The sequence below is a fragment of the Phyllobates terribilis genome, unplaced genomic scaffold (assembly GCF_046119375.1).
Source record: "Phyllobates terribilis strain yellow unplaced genomic scaffold, ASM4611937v1 Scaffold_2__4_contigs__length_985480577, whole genome shotgun sequence".
Taxonomy (NCBI): Eukaryota; Metazoa; Chordata; class Amphibia; order Anura; family Dendrobatidae; genus Phyllobates; species Phyllobates terribilis.
Genome location: NW_027362762.1, coordinates 515351642 through 515370695, shown reverse-complemented (window position 1 = coordinate 515370695; position 19054 = coordinate 515351642). Strand labels below are relative to the sequence as shown.

General features: G+C 43.2%; 1 protein-coding gene across 1 annotated transcript in view; it reads right to left on the bottom strand.

The window, feature by feature from the left end:
• Positions 1-19054, bottom strand: part of TRAPPC3 (trafficking protein particle complex subunit 3) — a 35765-nt gene that overhangs the window by 12145 nt on the left and 4566 nt on the right. Inside the window, exon 3 of the mRNA XM_073665930.1 lies at positions 12479-12578. Within this exon, the coding sequence (XP_073522031.1) occupies positions 12479-12578 (100 nt within the window). The remainder of the gene's footprint in view (positions 1-12478; positions 12579-19054) is intronic.

Here is a 19054-nt window from a genome sequence, read left to right as displayed (position 1 = left end):
CAGCTGACTGGACCATGAGATGAGCTTCATAAACACCAAATACTCCAGCTAAGATTGCTCTCCACCAATCCAGTCACATCTCCTGGATCTGTCAAGTAATGGAGACAACCTGAGCAGATTCTAGAAAGGCGAGTACCTCAAGCACACCCCAGAAGGGGTGCGCAATATAACAATAATTACAATAAAAAAGGAACAAATTAATGAATACACTTTTTGCCACAGCTCATGGCAAAGGTGTACGTGATGGCTTAGGAGGCACCGTGAAACGTCTTGCAGATCGGGCAAGCCGCCAAAGACCATATTCAGACCAAATCTCACATGCAACTTTTCAACTGGAGTGAGAAAAATATTCCTAACATACAGTTCATGTACTGTACAAACCAGAACTGCAAAGAAGAGGAGAGTTTGTTAGAACATTGGTTAAAGGAAGCAGAACCCATTGAAGGGGCTCAGCAATAACACTTTCATTCCATTGAGAGAAACACAAATAAAAACAAGGATGCTTAAAATTCAGCAATGACAGTGAAGTCCATGAAGTGATTGAAGATGGCACAAGATTGGCAATGGATGACATAACTGGTTATGTGACCTGTGAATATGATCGGCACTGGTGGCTTGCCAATGGACTCTCCAAAGATTATGCTAATGAAGAAGCACAAGTAACTTTCTTGCATCTTCTGGGCCATCACCATCCTTTATGTACCAAGAAAACCAGACATATTATAAGTAAACAAAAATTAGATATAACTCAGGTGGATCCTAACACCATAACAGCGGAACATACTGATACAAAAGGAAATGGCCATTGTTAGTAAGAGATTGTGGACAAGATTAAATCTCGCCCAATAGAAGGGACAAATTGATGATAAAAGCTCAGTTTAAAGACTTACTATTAAAGGGGTTGTCCACTTCTTTATATGATCCCCTAATGTATTCCCCCAGGGCCCATAAGTGTTTCTCTAAATACCTTGTGGTGCCTTTTCTGCCTGTGAGCCGCGCTATCACTGGCCACTCACAGGCCTCATGTGACCCCCGGCTGCAGCCGGCTCTGACATCCGATGACGTCACAAGTCCAGGCTGCAGCCGAGGGTCGCTCTTCTGCGTTCCACTGGTGGCTGCTGGGTTGTGGGCGGGGTTACCCCAAGTGTCACACCCAGCATCCACAGCGCACTCTCCCTCTCCTCATTCACTGGGAAAATGCGTGGTGGATGCTGGGTGTGAAGCACGGGGTAACCCCGCCCACAGCCCAGCGTCCACCGCAGGGAGCATGGCACTGATGTCACACCTCAGTTGATGTGACATCAGTGATGGGTCACGTGATGCCTCTGAGCGGCCAGCGATAGCGCCGCTCAGAGGCAGAAAAGGTATCGCAAGGTATTTACAAAAACACTTCTGGGCCCTGGGGTGGATACATTGGGGGGTTCATATAAAGTAGTGGACAACTTCTTTAATTGTTCAGACTAGTTCATTTTGTTTTATTTTAAAGCTTGATGATTTAAGTACTATACTCTGTTTAAAAACTTGAATGACATGTCTAGTGTCATAATAAAAAAATTGACACGTATATTTAAATATTTAATATTGCTTCTTTTACTTTAGTATTAAACATATAATTAGGATGAGACTGTATTTTGAAAATCACACTTAAAAATATGATCCCAAACGAGAGCCCAACTTGAATCCTTGTACAAATGTAACCAAATACATGCAACACCTATGCCTTTTTTGAAAAGTTTATAACCTATTGCTTTTTCAAAATTGCGCATCAAATTTTTGAATTTGACTCCTCAAAAACAAAATATCAACAAACATAATCTTGTGACATATCAAACTAAAGCCTGTACCATTCTAAACAAAGCTGTGCCTCTCCCATCTCTTTATGTTTTCTAACCAGAGATATGATAAGAAAATGTATCATACAAGCCTAAAATTCAGACTTTCAAAACTTTAGAAATCTATGAACAAATTAATGAAGATAAAAATGCTATTTTTTTTTTGAAGCTCATCAAGAGAATGCCAAGAGTGTGCAAAGCAGTCATCAAAGCAAAAGGTGGCTACTTTGAAGAACCTAGAATATAAGACATATTTTCAGTTGTTTCACACTTTTTTGTTAAGTATATAATTCCACATGTGTTAATTCATAGTTTTGATGCCTTCAGTGTGAATGTACAATTTTCAAAGTCATGAAAATACAGAAAAATCTATAAATGAGAAGGTGTGTCCAAACTTTTGGTCTATACTGTATGTCACAGGATTGTTTACCAGAGGTTTACTTTGGTTTTCATTCATTAGAATATACTAAAGGGGACATATCCAAAATGGACATTCTCTATCATGTATGAAACGTAGACTATAGACACCTTAGATAGCCTTTTTATTACATCCAATAAAATAAAACAAGTGTGCTTCGTTTGACTCCTGCAGCATCTATCACAGTACACAGCCAGGTGCAGAATGCTGTTCATGGTGAAATCCATCACTGAATTCTTCTGACGAATTGGGTCTGTAGACCTTATCTTTGCTCTCACAAATGATTTTCTAAGCCAGTAAATGAAAAGTCAAATTTTATGGCCCACCTGTGAATCTGTGGTAACCAACCTACCCACCATTACATAAAAATCCAGGCACAGTGCATTAAATTTGTTTTTCTTGAATTTCTACTATATAACATGCAGTGGCTGGAAAAAGTATTCACTCCCCTTGGCTTTACTTATTTTGTTATATCTGATTACAAAAATATTTAAACACAGGTTATAATGTATGTGATGCATCAGCACTAAATAGTCTAAGTTAGTGAAGTGAGAAAAATACAGGTAAATTACATTTATGAGATCAAATAACTAAAATTGGCATGTGCCTATGTATTCACCCCTTTTGCTATGAAGCACCTAAAAATTTATCGCGCAAGCAATTACCTTCATAAGTCACATGTTTAGTGAAAGGAAGTCCACCTGTGTGCAATCTAAGTGTCACATGGTCTGTCAATACATACACACCTTTTCTGAAAGGGCACAGAGGCTGCATCACCATTAAGAAAGAGGCACCACTAACCAAACAACACCATGAAGACCAAGGTCTCTAAACAAGTTGGGGACAAAGTTGTTGAGAAATACAAGTCAGGGTTGGGTTATAAAGAATTATCCCAATCTCTGATGATCACCCAGAACACTATCAAATCCATTATCATCAAATGGGAAGAACATGGTACCACAACAAACCTGCTAAGAGGGAAGCCCACCAAAACACTCAGCCTGGGCAAGGAGGGCATTAATCAGAGAGAGGCAGCACAGACCAAAAAGGTAACCCTGAAGGAGCTGCAGAGTTCCCAAGCAGAGAAGAGAGTATCTTTGCATATGACCACAATAAGCCGTGCACTCCATAGAGCTGGCCTTTATAGAAGAGTGGGCGAAAAAAGCCTTTACTTACACACAAAAATTGTAAGGCTCGATTTGAGTTCGCCAAAAAAGACGTGGGAGACTCCTCAAAATGTTTGGAGGAAGGTGCTATGGTCAGATGAGACCAAAATTTAACTTTATCAATACGCCTTCCACGACAGCATTGGAGGATGTTATCCACGCCCTATTGGGGGACAGGAACATAGAGAGTTTAAAAGCCCCTCCCCACCGTAAATCCCCAGTGTTTTCCTGTCCCCATTGGGGCATGGAGAGATCCTGCAGTGCTGTATTTTACCTGCACTTGCCAGGCAGTGGTCGGTCGGGGTGCTCCCTCCATGCTGCTCCCTTTGGGACCATCCTGGCTTCCTGCACCCCACAGAGGGTAAAACAAGCCCAGGGGATCGTTCATGCTGGAGGCCGTTCCTGCTCTCCGGCATCTCCTCTTTCCTGGGGGCCTGGGCGCCGCGCGCGCACCGGAAGTGATGTCGCCCCGGGCCCTGTCGCTTTCGGAGTGAGCGTTCCACGCTGAGACGCGTGTGGTGGAGCGCTCGGGGAGCCGACAGGCGGTTTGAGCGCTCGTGCGCCAGGTGACGTCACCGCGGGTCCCATCGCTCCGGTCTGGGCATTCCACATGGGACACTGAATGTTTTGATCCGGGACCATCAAGGCCCATACAAACCTTGGATTGGCCCTTAAGTGACCGGAAAGGGGATGGGACTGAGGTCCCTTGCTGGGAGGCACGTTTTTTTTTTTTATTTAAAACCCGCCTGAAGACGCCAAAAGGTAAGGCTATTCCCACCATGGAAGGTGACAGGTCCAGCATCCCTGCATCTGCAGAGCCCAGCACGCCCTCGGCTACAGTGAGTAGTACCTGGGTGGTCACTATGGGGTTCTCAGCCTCCTTTTTTAGATGACACTATATCTCCCCTCCTTCTAGTTACATGGGTTCCCTTCTCTTCCCCTTTCTTAGGAAGACAAGGCCCTCGCTTCTAAGAAGGATAAAGACCAGCCCCGTAGATGTGGCATCTGTACAAAAAAAAACTGTCCTCATCCTATAAGAAGTTGTCAGCCCTGTACAGATAAAATAATTAGAGAAGAAAACCCCTCACTGATTGAGGAGCTCAGATCACTCGTTAAACAGGAGGTCCAGGTTGTTAGACAGGAGGTCCAAGCTTCTTTTGCTGCCCTGCCTGTCTATTCCCCCTCCAGCCCCCCCCCCCCTTAAGAAAAGAAAAAAATAAAATAAAAAAAAATAAAAAAAAAAATCAAGAATTAGATTCAGATGTGGTCTCTATGGATGCTAGTAGCTCAGCCTCTGATGATTTTGAGGTATTGGCATCCGTAGGGTCTGCCAAAAAAGTAGAAACTGGTAGATATTATTTTTCCTGGGACAACTTAGAGGAACTACTGGACGCAGTTAGAGGCACTATGGGGCTTGAGAAAGTGGAGGTTCCCTGTTCGGTTCAGGACGAGATGTTTAGGGGCCTTAGATCAAAAAAGCAGACAGATTTTCCAGTCCATGAGGTAGAGATCTCATCCGACAGGAATGGGAATCCCGGGAAAATAGTCTCACCACCCCTTCGGAATTAAAACAGATTTCCGCTAGAGGGTGAAGGATTTGAGTGGGAAGTCCCTAAGGTGGACATCCAGGTGGCTAGGGTAGTGAGGAAAACCTCACTTCCCTTTGAGGACTCGTCTCAATTAAAGGATCCATTGGACCGAAAAATGGAAAAAGAGTCCTTAAAAAATCATGGGAAACCTCCTCTGCCTCTCTCAAAGTCAATATTTCCTTGACTTGTGTGGCCAGATCCCTCTTCAAATGGCTGACCCAACTAGAGGAACATCTGTCTCCGGGCACGTCCAGGGCAGACCTGCTAGACTCCATCCCTCTCCTTCAAAAAGCCACAGGTTTCTTAGCGGACGCCTCGGCTGAGTCAGTCCGGATCGCGGCCAGAGCAGCTATCCTATCCAATACTGCTCGCCGTGCACTATGGCTCAAAACATGGAGTGGGGACGTCACCTCTAAAGTGAAGCTCTGTTCCATTCCATTCCATTCCAAGGAAAACATGTATTTGGCCCAGCCCTGGATGAAATCCTGGAAAAGGCCTCAGACAGGAAGAAAACCCTTCCCAAACAGAAACCGGCTAAGAAACGTTCCTTTCGGCCTTCCCAAAGTCACCCCTCTCAGTAAAGAGGAGAGGGAAAATCTGGGTGCATGAGCTATCCTAAAGGTGGCAAGGGTCGTAACATCCTTGTACCCCAGCAACAACACCAGCAGCAGGACAGGCAATGACTTGGTCCGTGTGTGTGTGTGTGTGTGTGTGTGTGTGTGTGTGTGTGTGTGTGTGTGTGTGTGTGTGTGTGTGTGTGTGTGTGTGTGTGTGGTTGGAGTCTCTCGACTTTCCCCAGTGGCAGGCAATATCTTCTTGCCAGTGGATCCTCAATACCATTGAGGAGGGTCTTCTATTGGAATCCAAGAGTCGCCCCCCTCAGATCCTGAGGGTCACGTCCCTTCCTTCTTGGGGGGCTCAGGAACTCCATCGGTCTGCCTAAAAAACCTTCTAAATTTGGGAGTGGTGTCTCTGGTCCCCCCTGGCCGGGAGGGGGTGGGTCACTACTCAAAAATATTCTTGATGCGGAAACCATCAGGGACCCCACGCATCATAATCAACCTGAAATCCCTAAACCATCACATCAAATACAGACGATTCAAGATGGAGTCTATAAAATCAACTATTCTAATAGGGAAAGACTTCATCATGGCAACCATAGATTTAAAAGATGCGTACTACCATGTGCCGATTCATCCGTCCCACAGGAAGTACCTGCGGTTTGCAGTCCTCAGACAATATAACAGTTAACTACCAGTACAATGTACTGCCCTTCGGCATCTCTTCAGCACCCTGGGTGTTTACGAAGATTATGGCAGAAGTCATTGCACTTATCCAGAAACAGGGCGTTTGCATAATTCCATACTTGGACAACATGTTGATTGTCGCTCCTTCAGTGGTGACTCTCAATCTTCACGTCTCTATAACCTTAAAAACCCTTCGGTCATTATGTTGGGTTCCAAACCTAAAAAAAAAAGTCAGAACTCCTCTCTTCATCAAGGAGGAAATTCCTTGGTGCCTTGCTGGACTCCAACAAACATATGTCCATTCTACCACTGGAGCATCAGACAGCTCTCAGATCCAAAATCTCAAACTTCAGACACCAAGAGAATGCAATGTTGAGAGCGACAATGTCTGTATTGGGGTCTATGACAGCTTGTATCCAATCGGCATCGTGGGCCCATGCCCACTCAAGGCCCCTCCAGGATCATATCCTAAGATCCTGGAACAGACAAGGAACTAACTAAACAAACTGTTCAGGACCTTGGGTCGGATAAAAGCTTCTCTTTCTTGGTGGCTAAGCTCCCGAAATCTTCAGCGGGGGATTTCTTGGACCCAGGACCCTCTAATAACAGTGACTACCGACGCCAGTTTAGGAGGCTGGGGAGCTATGGTGGCCCAGATTCCCTTTTAAGGCAGATGGAGTCCCGAGATCAGTGCCAGATCCTCCAACTTCAGAGAGCTAATGGCAGTAGAAAACACGCTCAGAGCGGCAGTCAACCTAATCCAGGGCTCTCACATCAAGATTCTCTCGGACAACGTGACTACAGTTGCCTTCCTTCATCATCAAGGAGGTATGAAGGTAAACGGCCAAAAACAGATCGTAGGCCGAATATTTTTTTGGGCAGAACAACATCTCCTATCACTTTTAGCAATCCACCTGAAAAGCTCAAACAACGTTCAAGCAGACTTTCTAAGCAGGAAAGCTATCCAGCCAGGAGAATGGAGCTGGAATCCTCAGATATCCAGTCACTGGTAGCAAAATGGGGTCTCCCCGAGGTAGATCTCTTTTGCCAGTCGGTTAAACGCAAAACTGCTCTTCTTTTCATTGGACAGACGAGACAATGTCATGAATTTGGACGAACTAGCCCATCCCTGGCATTTCAAGCTGGTCTATGCGTTTCCTCCAATACCGCTGATAGCAAGAACCATCCAGAAAGTCAGGTTAGAGAGAGTGGCAACAATTCTGGTGGCCTCTCTGTGGCCCAAAAGGCCTTGGTTCGGGGCCATCACAGTACTTTGCCTAGAGGGTCTGGTGATACTACCATAGGGCAACAACCTTCTCTCTCAAGGCCCCCTGTTCCATCCCAATCCTCAGTGGCTAAACTTGGCAGCCTGGTTACTGAAGCCGAGATCTTAAGATCCAAAGGTCTCTTGGAAGAAGTTATAAAAACTCAGAGTAGGAAGCCAGTAACCAATGCAATGTACGGCAAAATATGGAAAAAATTCCTATCATGGTAAGCCCCAGATATTCCTGATACCTCACATCCCAACATCGCTCGGATCCTTGATTTTCTACAGAGTTGATTGGAGTTGGGTCTCAAACCCAGCACTCTTAAGGTGCAGATTTCAGCCCTAAGTTCCATATGAGAGGCCAAATCTTGGTCGAATAGGTGGATCAAGAGATTCATAACTTCAGCACTCAGACTTCACCCAAGAATTCAGTCTCAGGTCCCATCCTGGGATCTAAATGTGGTACTCAAGGATTTAACCCTCTCTCCCTTTCAGCCTCTATCCTCTAGCACAATACAGACTCTCTCTCATAAGACTGCCTTCTTAGTAGCCATCACTTCAGCAGAGAAAGTAAGAGAGCGGCAGGCCCTTTCCATCAGAGAACCTTACATGAATGTGACCGAAGATAGAATTACGCTTCGCCTGGACCCTTCCTTTCTCCCAAAGGTAGTTACGAATTTCTATCGTTCCCAGGAAGTCATCCTTCACTCCCTCTGCCAGAAACCTTCCAATTCAAAGGAAGCAGAGTTCCACCTCCTAGATGTCCGCAGAGTTGTCCTTTATTATCTTCAACAAACTGAGTCTTGGAGATTGGATGGGAACCTATTTATACAGCACTCAGGGCAGAGCGAGGAAGGAAGGCAGCTAAATCCACTATAGCAAACTGGATCAAAAAAGGCAATTGGGGAAGCCTATAACAACCAACAGATGAATCCACCGATTGCCTTAAAGGCTCATTCTACCAGATCCACATCAACTTCATGGGCTGAAAGAGCAGGCGCTTCTGCTGAGCAGATTTGCAGGGCAGCTACATGGTCTTCCCATCATACATTTTCCAAACATTGTAGATTAGACTTATCTTCCACTAGGGATTTAGCCTTTGGTAGGAAAGTCCTACAAGCTATTGTCCCTCCCTAATAAAATAATGTTGGTATTGGTATTCCTCCAATGCTGTCGTGGAAGGCGTATTGAGAAAATAGAATTAGTCCTTACCGGTAATTCGGTTTCTAGAAGCCTTCCACGACAGCACGAATTTCCCTCCCTAAGGATTACATATAACTGTCAGGTAACCATTTTTTCCAGGTGATCTTGGTAAACACTGGGGATTGACAGTGGGGAGGGGCTTTTAAACTCTTTATGTTCCTGTCCCCCAATAGGGCGTGGACAACATCCTCCAATGCTGTCGTGGAAGGCTTCTAGAAACCGAATTACCGGTAAGGACTAATTCTATTTTTTGGTCCCCTAAGGTAAGCACTATAGCACCAAACCAACACAGCTCAACACCCCATAGAACATCATCCCCACAGTGAAACATGGTGGTGGAAGCATCATGGTGTGGGGATATTTTTCGGCAGCAGGAACAGGGAAAAATGGTCCGAGTCTAGGGGAATAGGGATAGTCCGAAATACAGATATATTCTTGAGCAAAACTTGTTTCAGTTTGTCAGTGATTTGAGACTGGGACGGAGGTTCACCTTCTAACAAAACAATGACACAAAGCATAATGCCAAAGCAAGCCTCGAGTGGTTTAAGGGGAAACGTGTAAATGTTTTGGAGTGGCCTAGTCAAAGCCCAGACCTTAATCTAATTCTTAATCTAATTGAGAGAAAGTGGTCAGACTTGAAGATTGCTGCTCAGGAGAGGAAACCATCTAACTTGAAGGAGCTGGAGCAGTTTTGCCTTGAGGAATGGGTAACAATCCCAGTGGCCAGATGTGGAAAGCTCATACAGACTTATCCAAAGCGACTTGAAGCTGTAATTGCCGCAAGAGGAGGCTCTACATAGCACTGACTTAAGTGGGGTTAATAGTTATGCACACTGAAGTTTTCAATTATTTTGTCCTATTTGTTGTTTGCTTCACAATAAAAAGAAAACCAAAATGTTCACAGTAGTAGGCATGTTATTTACATAAACCGATGCAAACCCTCAAAAAGAAAAAAAAAAAACCCGTGAAATTCCAGGTTGTGAGGTAGCAAAACACGAAAAATGGCAATGAAAAGGTGGGTGGGTGAATAATTTTGCAAGCCACTGTATACATTATACACACACACACACACATTTTATATACACACTATATGGACAAAAGTATTGAGACAACGAGGAGCTTTTAGGACATCCCATTCTAGATCAAAAGGCCTTAATATGGAGTTGGTCCCAACATTCCAGCTATAACAGCTTCCTCTCTTCTGGGAACACTTTCTACAAGATTTTAGAGTGTCTGTGGACATTTTTTGACCACTGCTAGATCAGATATTGATGTTGGATGAGAGTACCTGGCTCAATCACCTTTCTAGTTCAGCGCAAAGGTATTCAATAGTCTTGAAATTAGGGCTTTGTATGGGCCAGTCAAGTTCTTACACTTCAAACACATCGAAACCATGCCTGTATGAACCTTGATTTGTGCATAGTCATACTGGAATAGAGAAGGGAGAAAAGGGCCTTTCCCAAACGGTTCCCACAAAATTGGAAGCATTCAATTGCCCAAAATGTCTTGGTATGCTTAAGCATTAAGATTTTGCTTTTCTTGAACTAAGGGGCCTAAGCCAACCCCTGAAAAACAACTTCATAGTATTTTCTTTCCCCAAACTTTATAATTGTTGCAATGCAGTCAGACATGTAATGTTCTCCTGAAATTAGCCAAACCCCGACTTGTCCATCCAGAGTCCAGTGGTGCCCACTGCTCCAGAGGCTAATGGTGGCGTGCTTTACAACACTCGAAAATGTAAAGCTTACATGCAGCTGCTCCTCAGCCAAGGAACATCATGCCATAGAACTCCTGGCTCAGGCTGTGTGTCCACTATGCGTTTTTTAAGTGTTTCCACAGCGGCAATTCAGCTGCAGAACGCTTAAAAAACGCTTGGTAGAAGGTCTGCCATGTTCCCCAATGATAATCCGCATGTGCTTTGCACATGCTGCAAAAGTTTCCGCTGCGGATTATCATTGTGGAAAAATCCGCAGCACTAACAATAATTTTACGTAAACGCGGCGTTTTCGCCACCATTGACTTGCATTGTAACGCATGTAATCCACATCACTGGATCTGTACATGCGAATTACATGCGTTTCAATGTGCGGATGGTACCCGGGTCTGGAGAAGAGGAGACTCTCCTCCGGACCAGAGTACCATAGAACCTGTAAAGAAAAAGAATAAAATAATAAAAAAAAAATTTTATACTTACCTTCTGATGTCCCCCGGAGTCCTTGCCTCTGCTTTCCAGCAACTCGCGGTAGATTAAAGGACCTGCCATAACGTCATTTAGTCATGTGATGGGTCACGCGGCCGCTGATGTCGGCAGGTCCTTAAATCTACCGCGAGCTGCCGGCAAGCAGAGGCAAGGACTCCGGGGGACATCAGAAGGTAAGTATAGATTTATTTTTTACCATTCTTTACGGTCACACTATATAAATCCATGCCGTTAGCATGGATTTATATAGTGTGACCAAGTTGACAAGCACTTTCCAAGTGATGCTAAAATCGCTTGGAAAGCGCTCGACATCCGCATGCGGAAAAGCATGTGAAGAACGCTTCACATCCGCATGTCCCTGGCAGGAAAAACGCATGTACAATCCGCATGTACAATCCGCATGTGTTTTTTTCTGCCAGGGAGATGCAGGAACATTTCTGCATCGTGGGCACATAGCCTCACAGTATAGGTGCTGATGTAATGCCATGTACTATGCTACTCAGCACTCGGTGACCTAGCTCAAACTTTTGAAGGTCTTGACTACGAGGCCACATTTCTGTGGTTCCTAAACCTTTCCAATTCTCAATACCACCACTCAGTTTATTGCTCAATATTTATGAGGGAAGAAATTTCACAATCTGACTTGTTACAACAGTGGCATCCTGTTATATCACCATGCTCAATACAGTGAGCTCTATTCTTTCACTAATGTTTGTAAAGGTTGACGCCATGGCTCGGTGTTTGAAGGTATATACCTGTGGCTAAGAGACTAAATAACAAACCTGATGTCAATGATTTAGAGGTGCGTCCCAATACTTTTTTCCATGTAGCGTACATACACGCAGACACATTCCACAGAAAGGATTCAGAGATCAAGTACACACTAATTTAATGTCAGCAAAATAAAAAATATGTAGTCGGACCGCTCCCATGTACACAATACGGCAGCTACGGTCTTAAAAATGAAAAATGTAAATACATGTTCTGATCCCCGAGAAAGCTGCCAAAGGATCTGGCAGAAAAACACATAATGTGAAACAGACTGAGCCCCTGCTGATCTGGCGACCAATGACCGCACGTGCAAAGCAGTAGGTCATGAAGTCACTGGAAGAGACGGAAGGGGGAGCCTTGGAGGACACGTGTACCAAGACTACTACGCAAAATAACTTTCACAAGAAACCCAAGAGGCATTAGCACATGGAAACATAAATACAGCTTTATGTATGGCATTCCTTATTACAGGTCTGAGACGGGAGACCCAGCGTGTGAATGTCGGGGTCTTCTACAGCAATAATTCATGCAGCCATAGGCAACAAGGCAGTTAAAGCTCTTGTTTTTTCGCTCTGATTGGCTCAATTTACACACTCGTGTCTATAAACTATGTCGGAAATTTGACAGAAACACAGCTGTACAGTTATTATTGGAGCAGTTGTCTTGTGTGACCTGCAGGCGTATAACGAAATTTCCAATAACAGTAACCATTATAAATAAGGTCATGTTTTAAAATATCAAGACAATGAAATATTAATAGTAAGACAAGGATACAACATTGTTACCTTAGCTATAACATCAGCCGTTTCACGAAAATCATGGCACCTTCCAACACTAGACCGAGCCAAAAAATCTTCAATCAGCCTCACACCTATGTTGTATCCCCTGAGACAGATAAAGAAGTCAAATGAAGGAGAAAAAGGAAATACTGAAGGTAAAAGAACACATAATAATAATAATAGGTTTTATTTCTATAGCGCCAACATATTCCGCAGCACTTTACAATTTTGGGGGGGACTTGTACAGACAATAAAGACGTTACAGAATAAGCATAACTCAGATATCAAAAGGAGTGAGGGCCCTGCTCGCAAGCTTACAGTCTGAAAGACTTATTAAACCAGACTCTTAAAATAAATTATCTTTGTGCAAATAGCTAATAATCTTTTTTACATACAATCTTGAAATGTAAGAGACAATTTTGACCTTAAAGTGAGTCTCAACCTTTTATTCTAAGACCATTCATGGAGGTCAAAGTTGTTTTCCTTCTACAATGAGCCAGGTATGCTTCCTGCAGCTGCCCCTACAGGGAGCACAGAAGCTTACTGATATACACTCCTCAATATTGGCATTGTAACACCAAGAAGGAAAAAGTGGTGAAATTATGGAAATCACCGGATCAAGAGATATGATAATGATGTGGAAATGATGAAAAAAAATGGAAACAAAATAATAAAAAAAAAAGAATAAAAAATGAGACTTATTCAGTACCAAGTACGAGCACCACACGCATAAATACACTCGCTTACACATCTAGGCATGCCATCAATGATGTTATTAATGGATGTCTGAGGAATGTTCTGCTAAGCTGAATGCACTTGGACACACAAATCATCAAGATCCGCTGCTGGCAGCTCCCTTTGCAACTGCTGACCAATGATGTCCCAGATGTGAAACATGGAGACGCGGCAGGCCACGGTGGCACATTTATGTCACATTCAGGGTGTCACTCATGATCGATACTGAATAAAATTAGAGGTTTTGAAAACATTGTTTCCATTTTTTCATCATTGACAGATCATTAACATGTCTACCAATCCTGTAAACTTCATAACTCTACACCTTTTCCTTCTTGGCGTTGTAATTTCTATGTTGAGGAGTGCAGTATAAGAGTCCATTGACTGTCAGTAATTTGTTATCAATAAAGCTGCCCTGGTGCATAATGTAGGAAAAGAGACCCCGATTCCAACGAGGTATCACTTCGTTTACTGGGTGCAGAATGTGTGACACTGTGTTCTTAGATGTAGCAGAGCTCAGGAAGCTGACCCTGCCCACACCACATCTTTCTGTGTATACACTGTCTATTGACAGTAAGCTGCTTATCAGAGGAGGGGGCGTGGTTGGACCAGGACTCACAGGAGCCCCAGTCCTAGACAGTGATAATGTCCTGCTGATAAACCCTTCACTCTATGGAAACAAAAGCAAACAACCTAATAAATGACACACTGCTAAAATCTGTGACTCTGCTGCTACATCAAGCTGTCCTCAGATTACACAGCAAAAACCTACTAACAGATTTGCTTTAATGAGAACCTGTCAGTTCCTTGACTGTTCCTAACCACTACTATAGAGGTACACAGGACAATTTCTGTATTCATTAAGTTGTTAAATGCTCTACACCAAATGCAAGAATCATTTAAGAATGTACTTTTATCCCATCTGGTCGCATATGCTAATGAGGCAGGACTAGTTCGGCAAGGTGTCTCTTTCCCCAGGTCTAGTCCTGCCTCAGATCTTCTAATCACACCTGGTTGGGCGTGATGGACAGAATCTATGAACTCCATGTTATTATAGGACCATTATGCAGTTGTGATTAGAGGGTCTGTGTCAGGACTAGTCTGATGGAAGTCACACCTTGCCAGATTAGTCCTACCTCATTAGCATATGCAACAAGGTTTGATAAAAGTACATTCAAGAATGATTACTGCATCAGTAAGGAACATAAAAACACTGGAATTAAGGAACTGCTCTATGCACCTCTATTTTGGCAGTTGAGAACAGTCAGGAGACCTAACAGGTTGTCTTTAAACCTGTGTAGTGGATTAAATTTTCTATTAAAAAAACAAGCACACACACACCCACCATTATGCACTTTACACTGCTGTAAGGATTGATAGAAAGAAATAAAACTGTATTCAAAAGCATACATTCACTTTAAAGGGAATGTCCAGTTAAGAAACATTTTCATATGCTTATCCTTCAGATAGACCATAAATGTTGGGTTAGTGGGGATCAGATTCTTAATACCCTCACCTAGTCAGCTGATTAAAGGGTCCACAGTCCTCCAATGAGCCCTGTGTCCCCTTCATTGTTTATCAAGCACAGATCCACACTTTTACTAGTGACTGTGTCTGGTATTACAGCTCAGTTCCTCCCACTTCAATGTGAGTAGGCTGAAATGGGTTGTAACACCAGGCACAGCTACTACTAAAAAGGACAGAGATGTGCCTAGTAAACAAAAATAGTAGACATCACTCTCTACAGCAACATGGTCCCTTCAATGTAGCGGATCTCCCTGCATCTCTAGAAGCAGATCTCTATCTGAAATTCATGGCCCTATTCTAAGTAAAAGCCATACATTTTTATTCCTTGGTATCCCCTTGACTGAAGGAGAGCTCTCTGTTCAGAACCATTATCACTTAGAGCTGAAAACGGTTATGAAAATGTATCTCTTGCTCTGGTGGACCTACCCTGTATTACACTGACGACAATGATTTAAAAATACTTATCAGTCTGGGGCTGCCCTTTTTTTTTATATTTAAGAAGATAAGAAGAGAGTGGGCAACCTCAGACAGGTAAATGTATTTATTTATTTATTTTTTTAAGGTCACAAAGGTCCCTAATGCCTTCTAGAGGACCCAACTTTGTAGCAAAAGTCATGTCCAAACTTCAGGGTTGTGGGATTCTGGCATGCATAATAGGATGAGACCTAGAGGATTATTTTCCAAAATTAATGAACACCCAAAAATTGGTAACTATATACTTTATTGTTGGAGCACCAATTGACAAAACAAAAAAAGACAAAGATAAAAAAAAAACATATACAAGACATAAATAAAAACAAGGTTAAAATTGGAGGCGAACGAGCATAAACACTATGAACCATACATAATCAAGTGTTATCAGTTTATACAAATTAATATATTTATATATAAAGTCCAAGTGCACTAAAAAATATAAACAAAAATTATAACTAAGGAGTTGTAAGGGTTATGGGAGTAATGTCCCCCAATTTTGTTCTAATATTCCCCATCCTGGTATATATGTCCCCCCCTTCCTGTTACACATGGCCCTCATCCCCATCACGTTGCACACAAAAAAATAAATGGATTCTACTCACCTTCCTTCCCTCTGCTCTAGCGCTGTGTCCTGTTCTGCTGCCAGCAGCTGATCTCACCATGTGAGCAGTGCTTGACATCACAGCCATGCGCCCTGAGATGCTGAGATCAGCTGCCAGAATATTCACTGCTCCTCATGCTGGGACTATGGGCGTGGAGAACAGTGAAAATTAATTTACTTAATAGCGCGCACAGTGTCAGACGCCGGCTTCCTGCAGCTGCTCAGCAATCGTGTGTCGGCTATTAAAGAGCATGAATATTCAGTACTCCCCACACCCATGGGAGTGGAGAGTAGTGAATATTCATGTTCTTTAATAGACGACACACATGATCGCCCGGCCGCTGCAGGAGCCGCGACTACTGCTGATACTGTGCGAGCTATTAAGGAGAAATTAATATTCAGTGCTTCATGGGCGTGGGGAGCAATGAATATTCGTTTTCTTTAGCAGCAGGCACAGGGTTGGCTGCAGCAGGTGCTCCTGCCTCCTGTGCTCTGCTCCTCCGCCGCTGCCGTTCCCCCATCCTCATCCATAGCAACAAGTATAGTACATTCGGACAATAAGACGAACCCCCCCCCCCCCCCTTTCCTCCAAAATTTTGGAGGAAAAAAGTGCGTCTTATAGTCCGAAAATTACGGTATGTGTTGGTTCACACCCCTACTCTTAACTGTGGCATACGGGGGAAGGCAGCCATAATCAGTTTTGAGACTTATGAATGGAGTCAGGAATTTCATTGGTTTCTATATTGCTCCACTGCGCTAGTTATGATAAATAGGGTTGAGCGAGTATGTTCGGTCCAATTATGCTCTGACCGAGCGCCGAGTATTTATAGCTGCTCGGTGATAAGGTTCAATTGCTCCCGTGTGCATGATTTGCAACGGTTTGACAGCTTTATTACATGTGAGGAATGTGTAAGAAATAGACATTCCTCACATGTAATAAAACTGTCAAACAGTTGCAAATCATGCACACGGGAGCGATTCAACCATATCACCGAGTAGCTGTAAATACTCGCAGCTCGGCCCGAGCATACTCGGCGAAAGGGTTAATAGAACATACTCGCTCAACACTAATGATAAATCCATTCTGCTTATCCTATTGACAATCAAAAGTAGAACCCATAGATACACTTTTTCACTTCATCAGGCCTCCATATACAGTGGGTATGGAAAGTATTCAAACCCCTTTAAATGTTTCACTGTTTGTTTCATTGCAGCCATTTGGTAAATTCTAAAAAAGTTCATTTTTTCCCATTAAAGTACACTCTGCACCCCATCTTGACTGAAAAAAAACAGAAAGTTCCACAAAGTCAACTATCACCGCAGCCCTCCACCAGTCGGGCCTTTATGGCAGAGTGGCCTGAAGGAAGCCTCTCCTCAGTGCAAGACATATGAAAGCAAGCATAGAGTTTGCTCAAATACACAAGAAAGACTCCCAGACTATGAAAAATAAGATTCTCTGGTCTGATGAGACGAAGATAGAACTTTTTGGTGATAATTCTAAGCGGTATGTGTGGAGAAAACCAGGCACTGCTCATCACCTGCCCAATACAATCCCAACAGTGAAACATGGTGGTGGCAGAATCCATGCTATGGGGGTGTTTATCAGCTGCAGGGACAGGACGACTGGTTGCAATTGAAGGAAACATGAATGCAGCCAAGTACAGAGATATCCTGGATGAAAACCTCTTCCAGAGTGCTCTGGACCTCAGACTTGGCCGAAGGTTCACCTTCCAACAAAACAATGACCCTAATCACACAGCTAAAATAACAAAGGAGTAGCTTCAGAACAACTCTGTGACCATTCTTGACTGGCCCAGCCAGAGCCCTGACCTAAACCCAATTGAGCATCTCTGGAGAGACCTGAAAATGGCTGTCCTCCAACGTTCACCATCCAACCTGACAGAACAGGAGAGGATCTGCAAGGAAGAATGGCAGAGGATCCTCAAATCCAGATGTGAAAAACTTGTTGCATCATTCCCAAGAAGACTCATGGCTGCACTAGCTCAAAAGGGTGCTTCTACTCAATACTGAGCAAAGGGTCTGAATACTTATGACCATGTGATATTTCAGTTTTCTTTTTTAATAAATTTGCAAAAATGTCTACATTTCTGTTTTTTTCAGTCAAGATGGGGTGCAGAGTGTACTTTAATGAGAAATAAAATTAACTTTAGAATTTACCAAATGGCTGCAATGAAACAAAGTGAAAAATGTAAAGTGGTCTGAATACTTTCCGTACCCACTGTAAATATTCCAAAAGTGGGACTTTTAAATAGTAGAAAGAAAACAAGAAGAACCTTAACCTTTGTTAGGCCTCAATCACACATCCATGTTTAAACACGTAAATCAAAAAATGGTACCGGTGTCATCAGGGAGTCCGTTTTTACCATGAGTGTGTCATCAGTCTTTCACGGATGGATAAAGAAATAAATCACAAACATGCCATCCATGTGATGTACGTGTTTTTCATGGATCTGTAGACTTGTATTGCCCGTGCTGCGGAAAAAAAGGACATGTCTCCGTGTCGTTTGCACAGACACGCAGTCTGAGAAAAAAAACAGACATGTGAACAGCAGCATAGATTATAATAGGTATGTGTGGTATTCATGAAAAAAACAGATAAATCCAACATGGACAAGTGAATGAGGCCTTATATTAATCTCAATATCTTTATAAATAGATTACCCTCCCTGCAAAACTTTGCAATATGGCAATTGATATTGGGGTGGGGGCCATCCCAGCAGAAGACTCTGACATGGCTATGAACTAACTTTTCTTTGATCAGTATTTTCTTTCCTTAGGTAAGTTTGTCATTACCATATTACTGATCTGTTCTATCCTCCACACATTGAGCCGTACTTCCGTCTTTTGTTCCCAAGTGCACCGCATTTAGGTTGTGTTCAGTCTAGCTGCTTGTCCTTCACTGCCCTACAGGATTGACACACGCAGTTATTTTGCACTATGATGGAAGCTGGCCCATTATCCTAGCCTCATCATCTTGGGTGCACAACCTATTCATACCCCTTTTTTAGATGTTCTATAATACAGACTTATCAGTGCCGTCTCCTGTGTGAGCCGCCCTTTGTCTTGTGTAAGGCTATGTGCCCACGATGCAGAAAATTTCTGCATCTCCCTGGCAGAAAAAACGCATGCGGATTGTACATGCGTTTTTCCTGCCAAATACATGCGGATGTGAAGCGTTCTTCACTGGCATTTCCACATGCGGGTTGTCAAGCGCTTTCCATGTG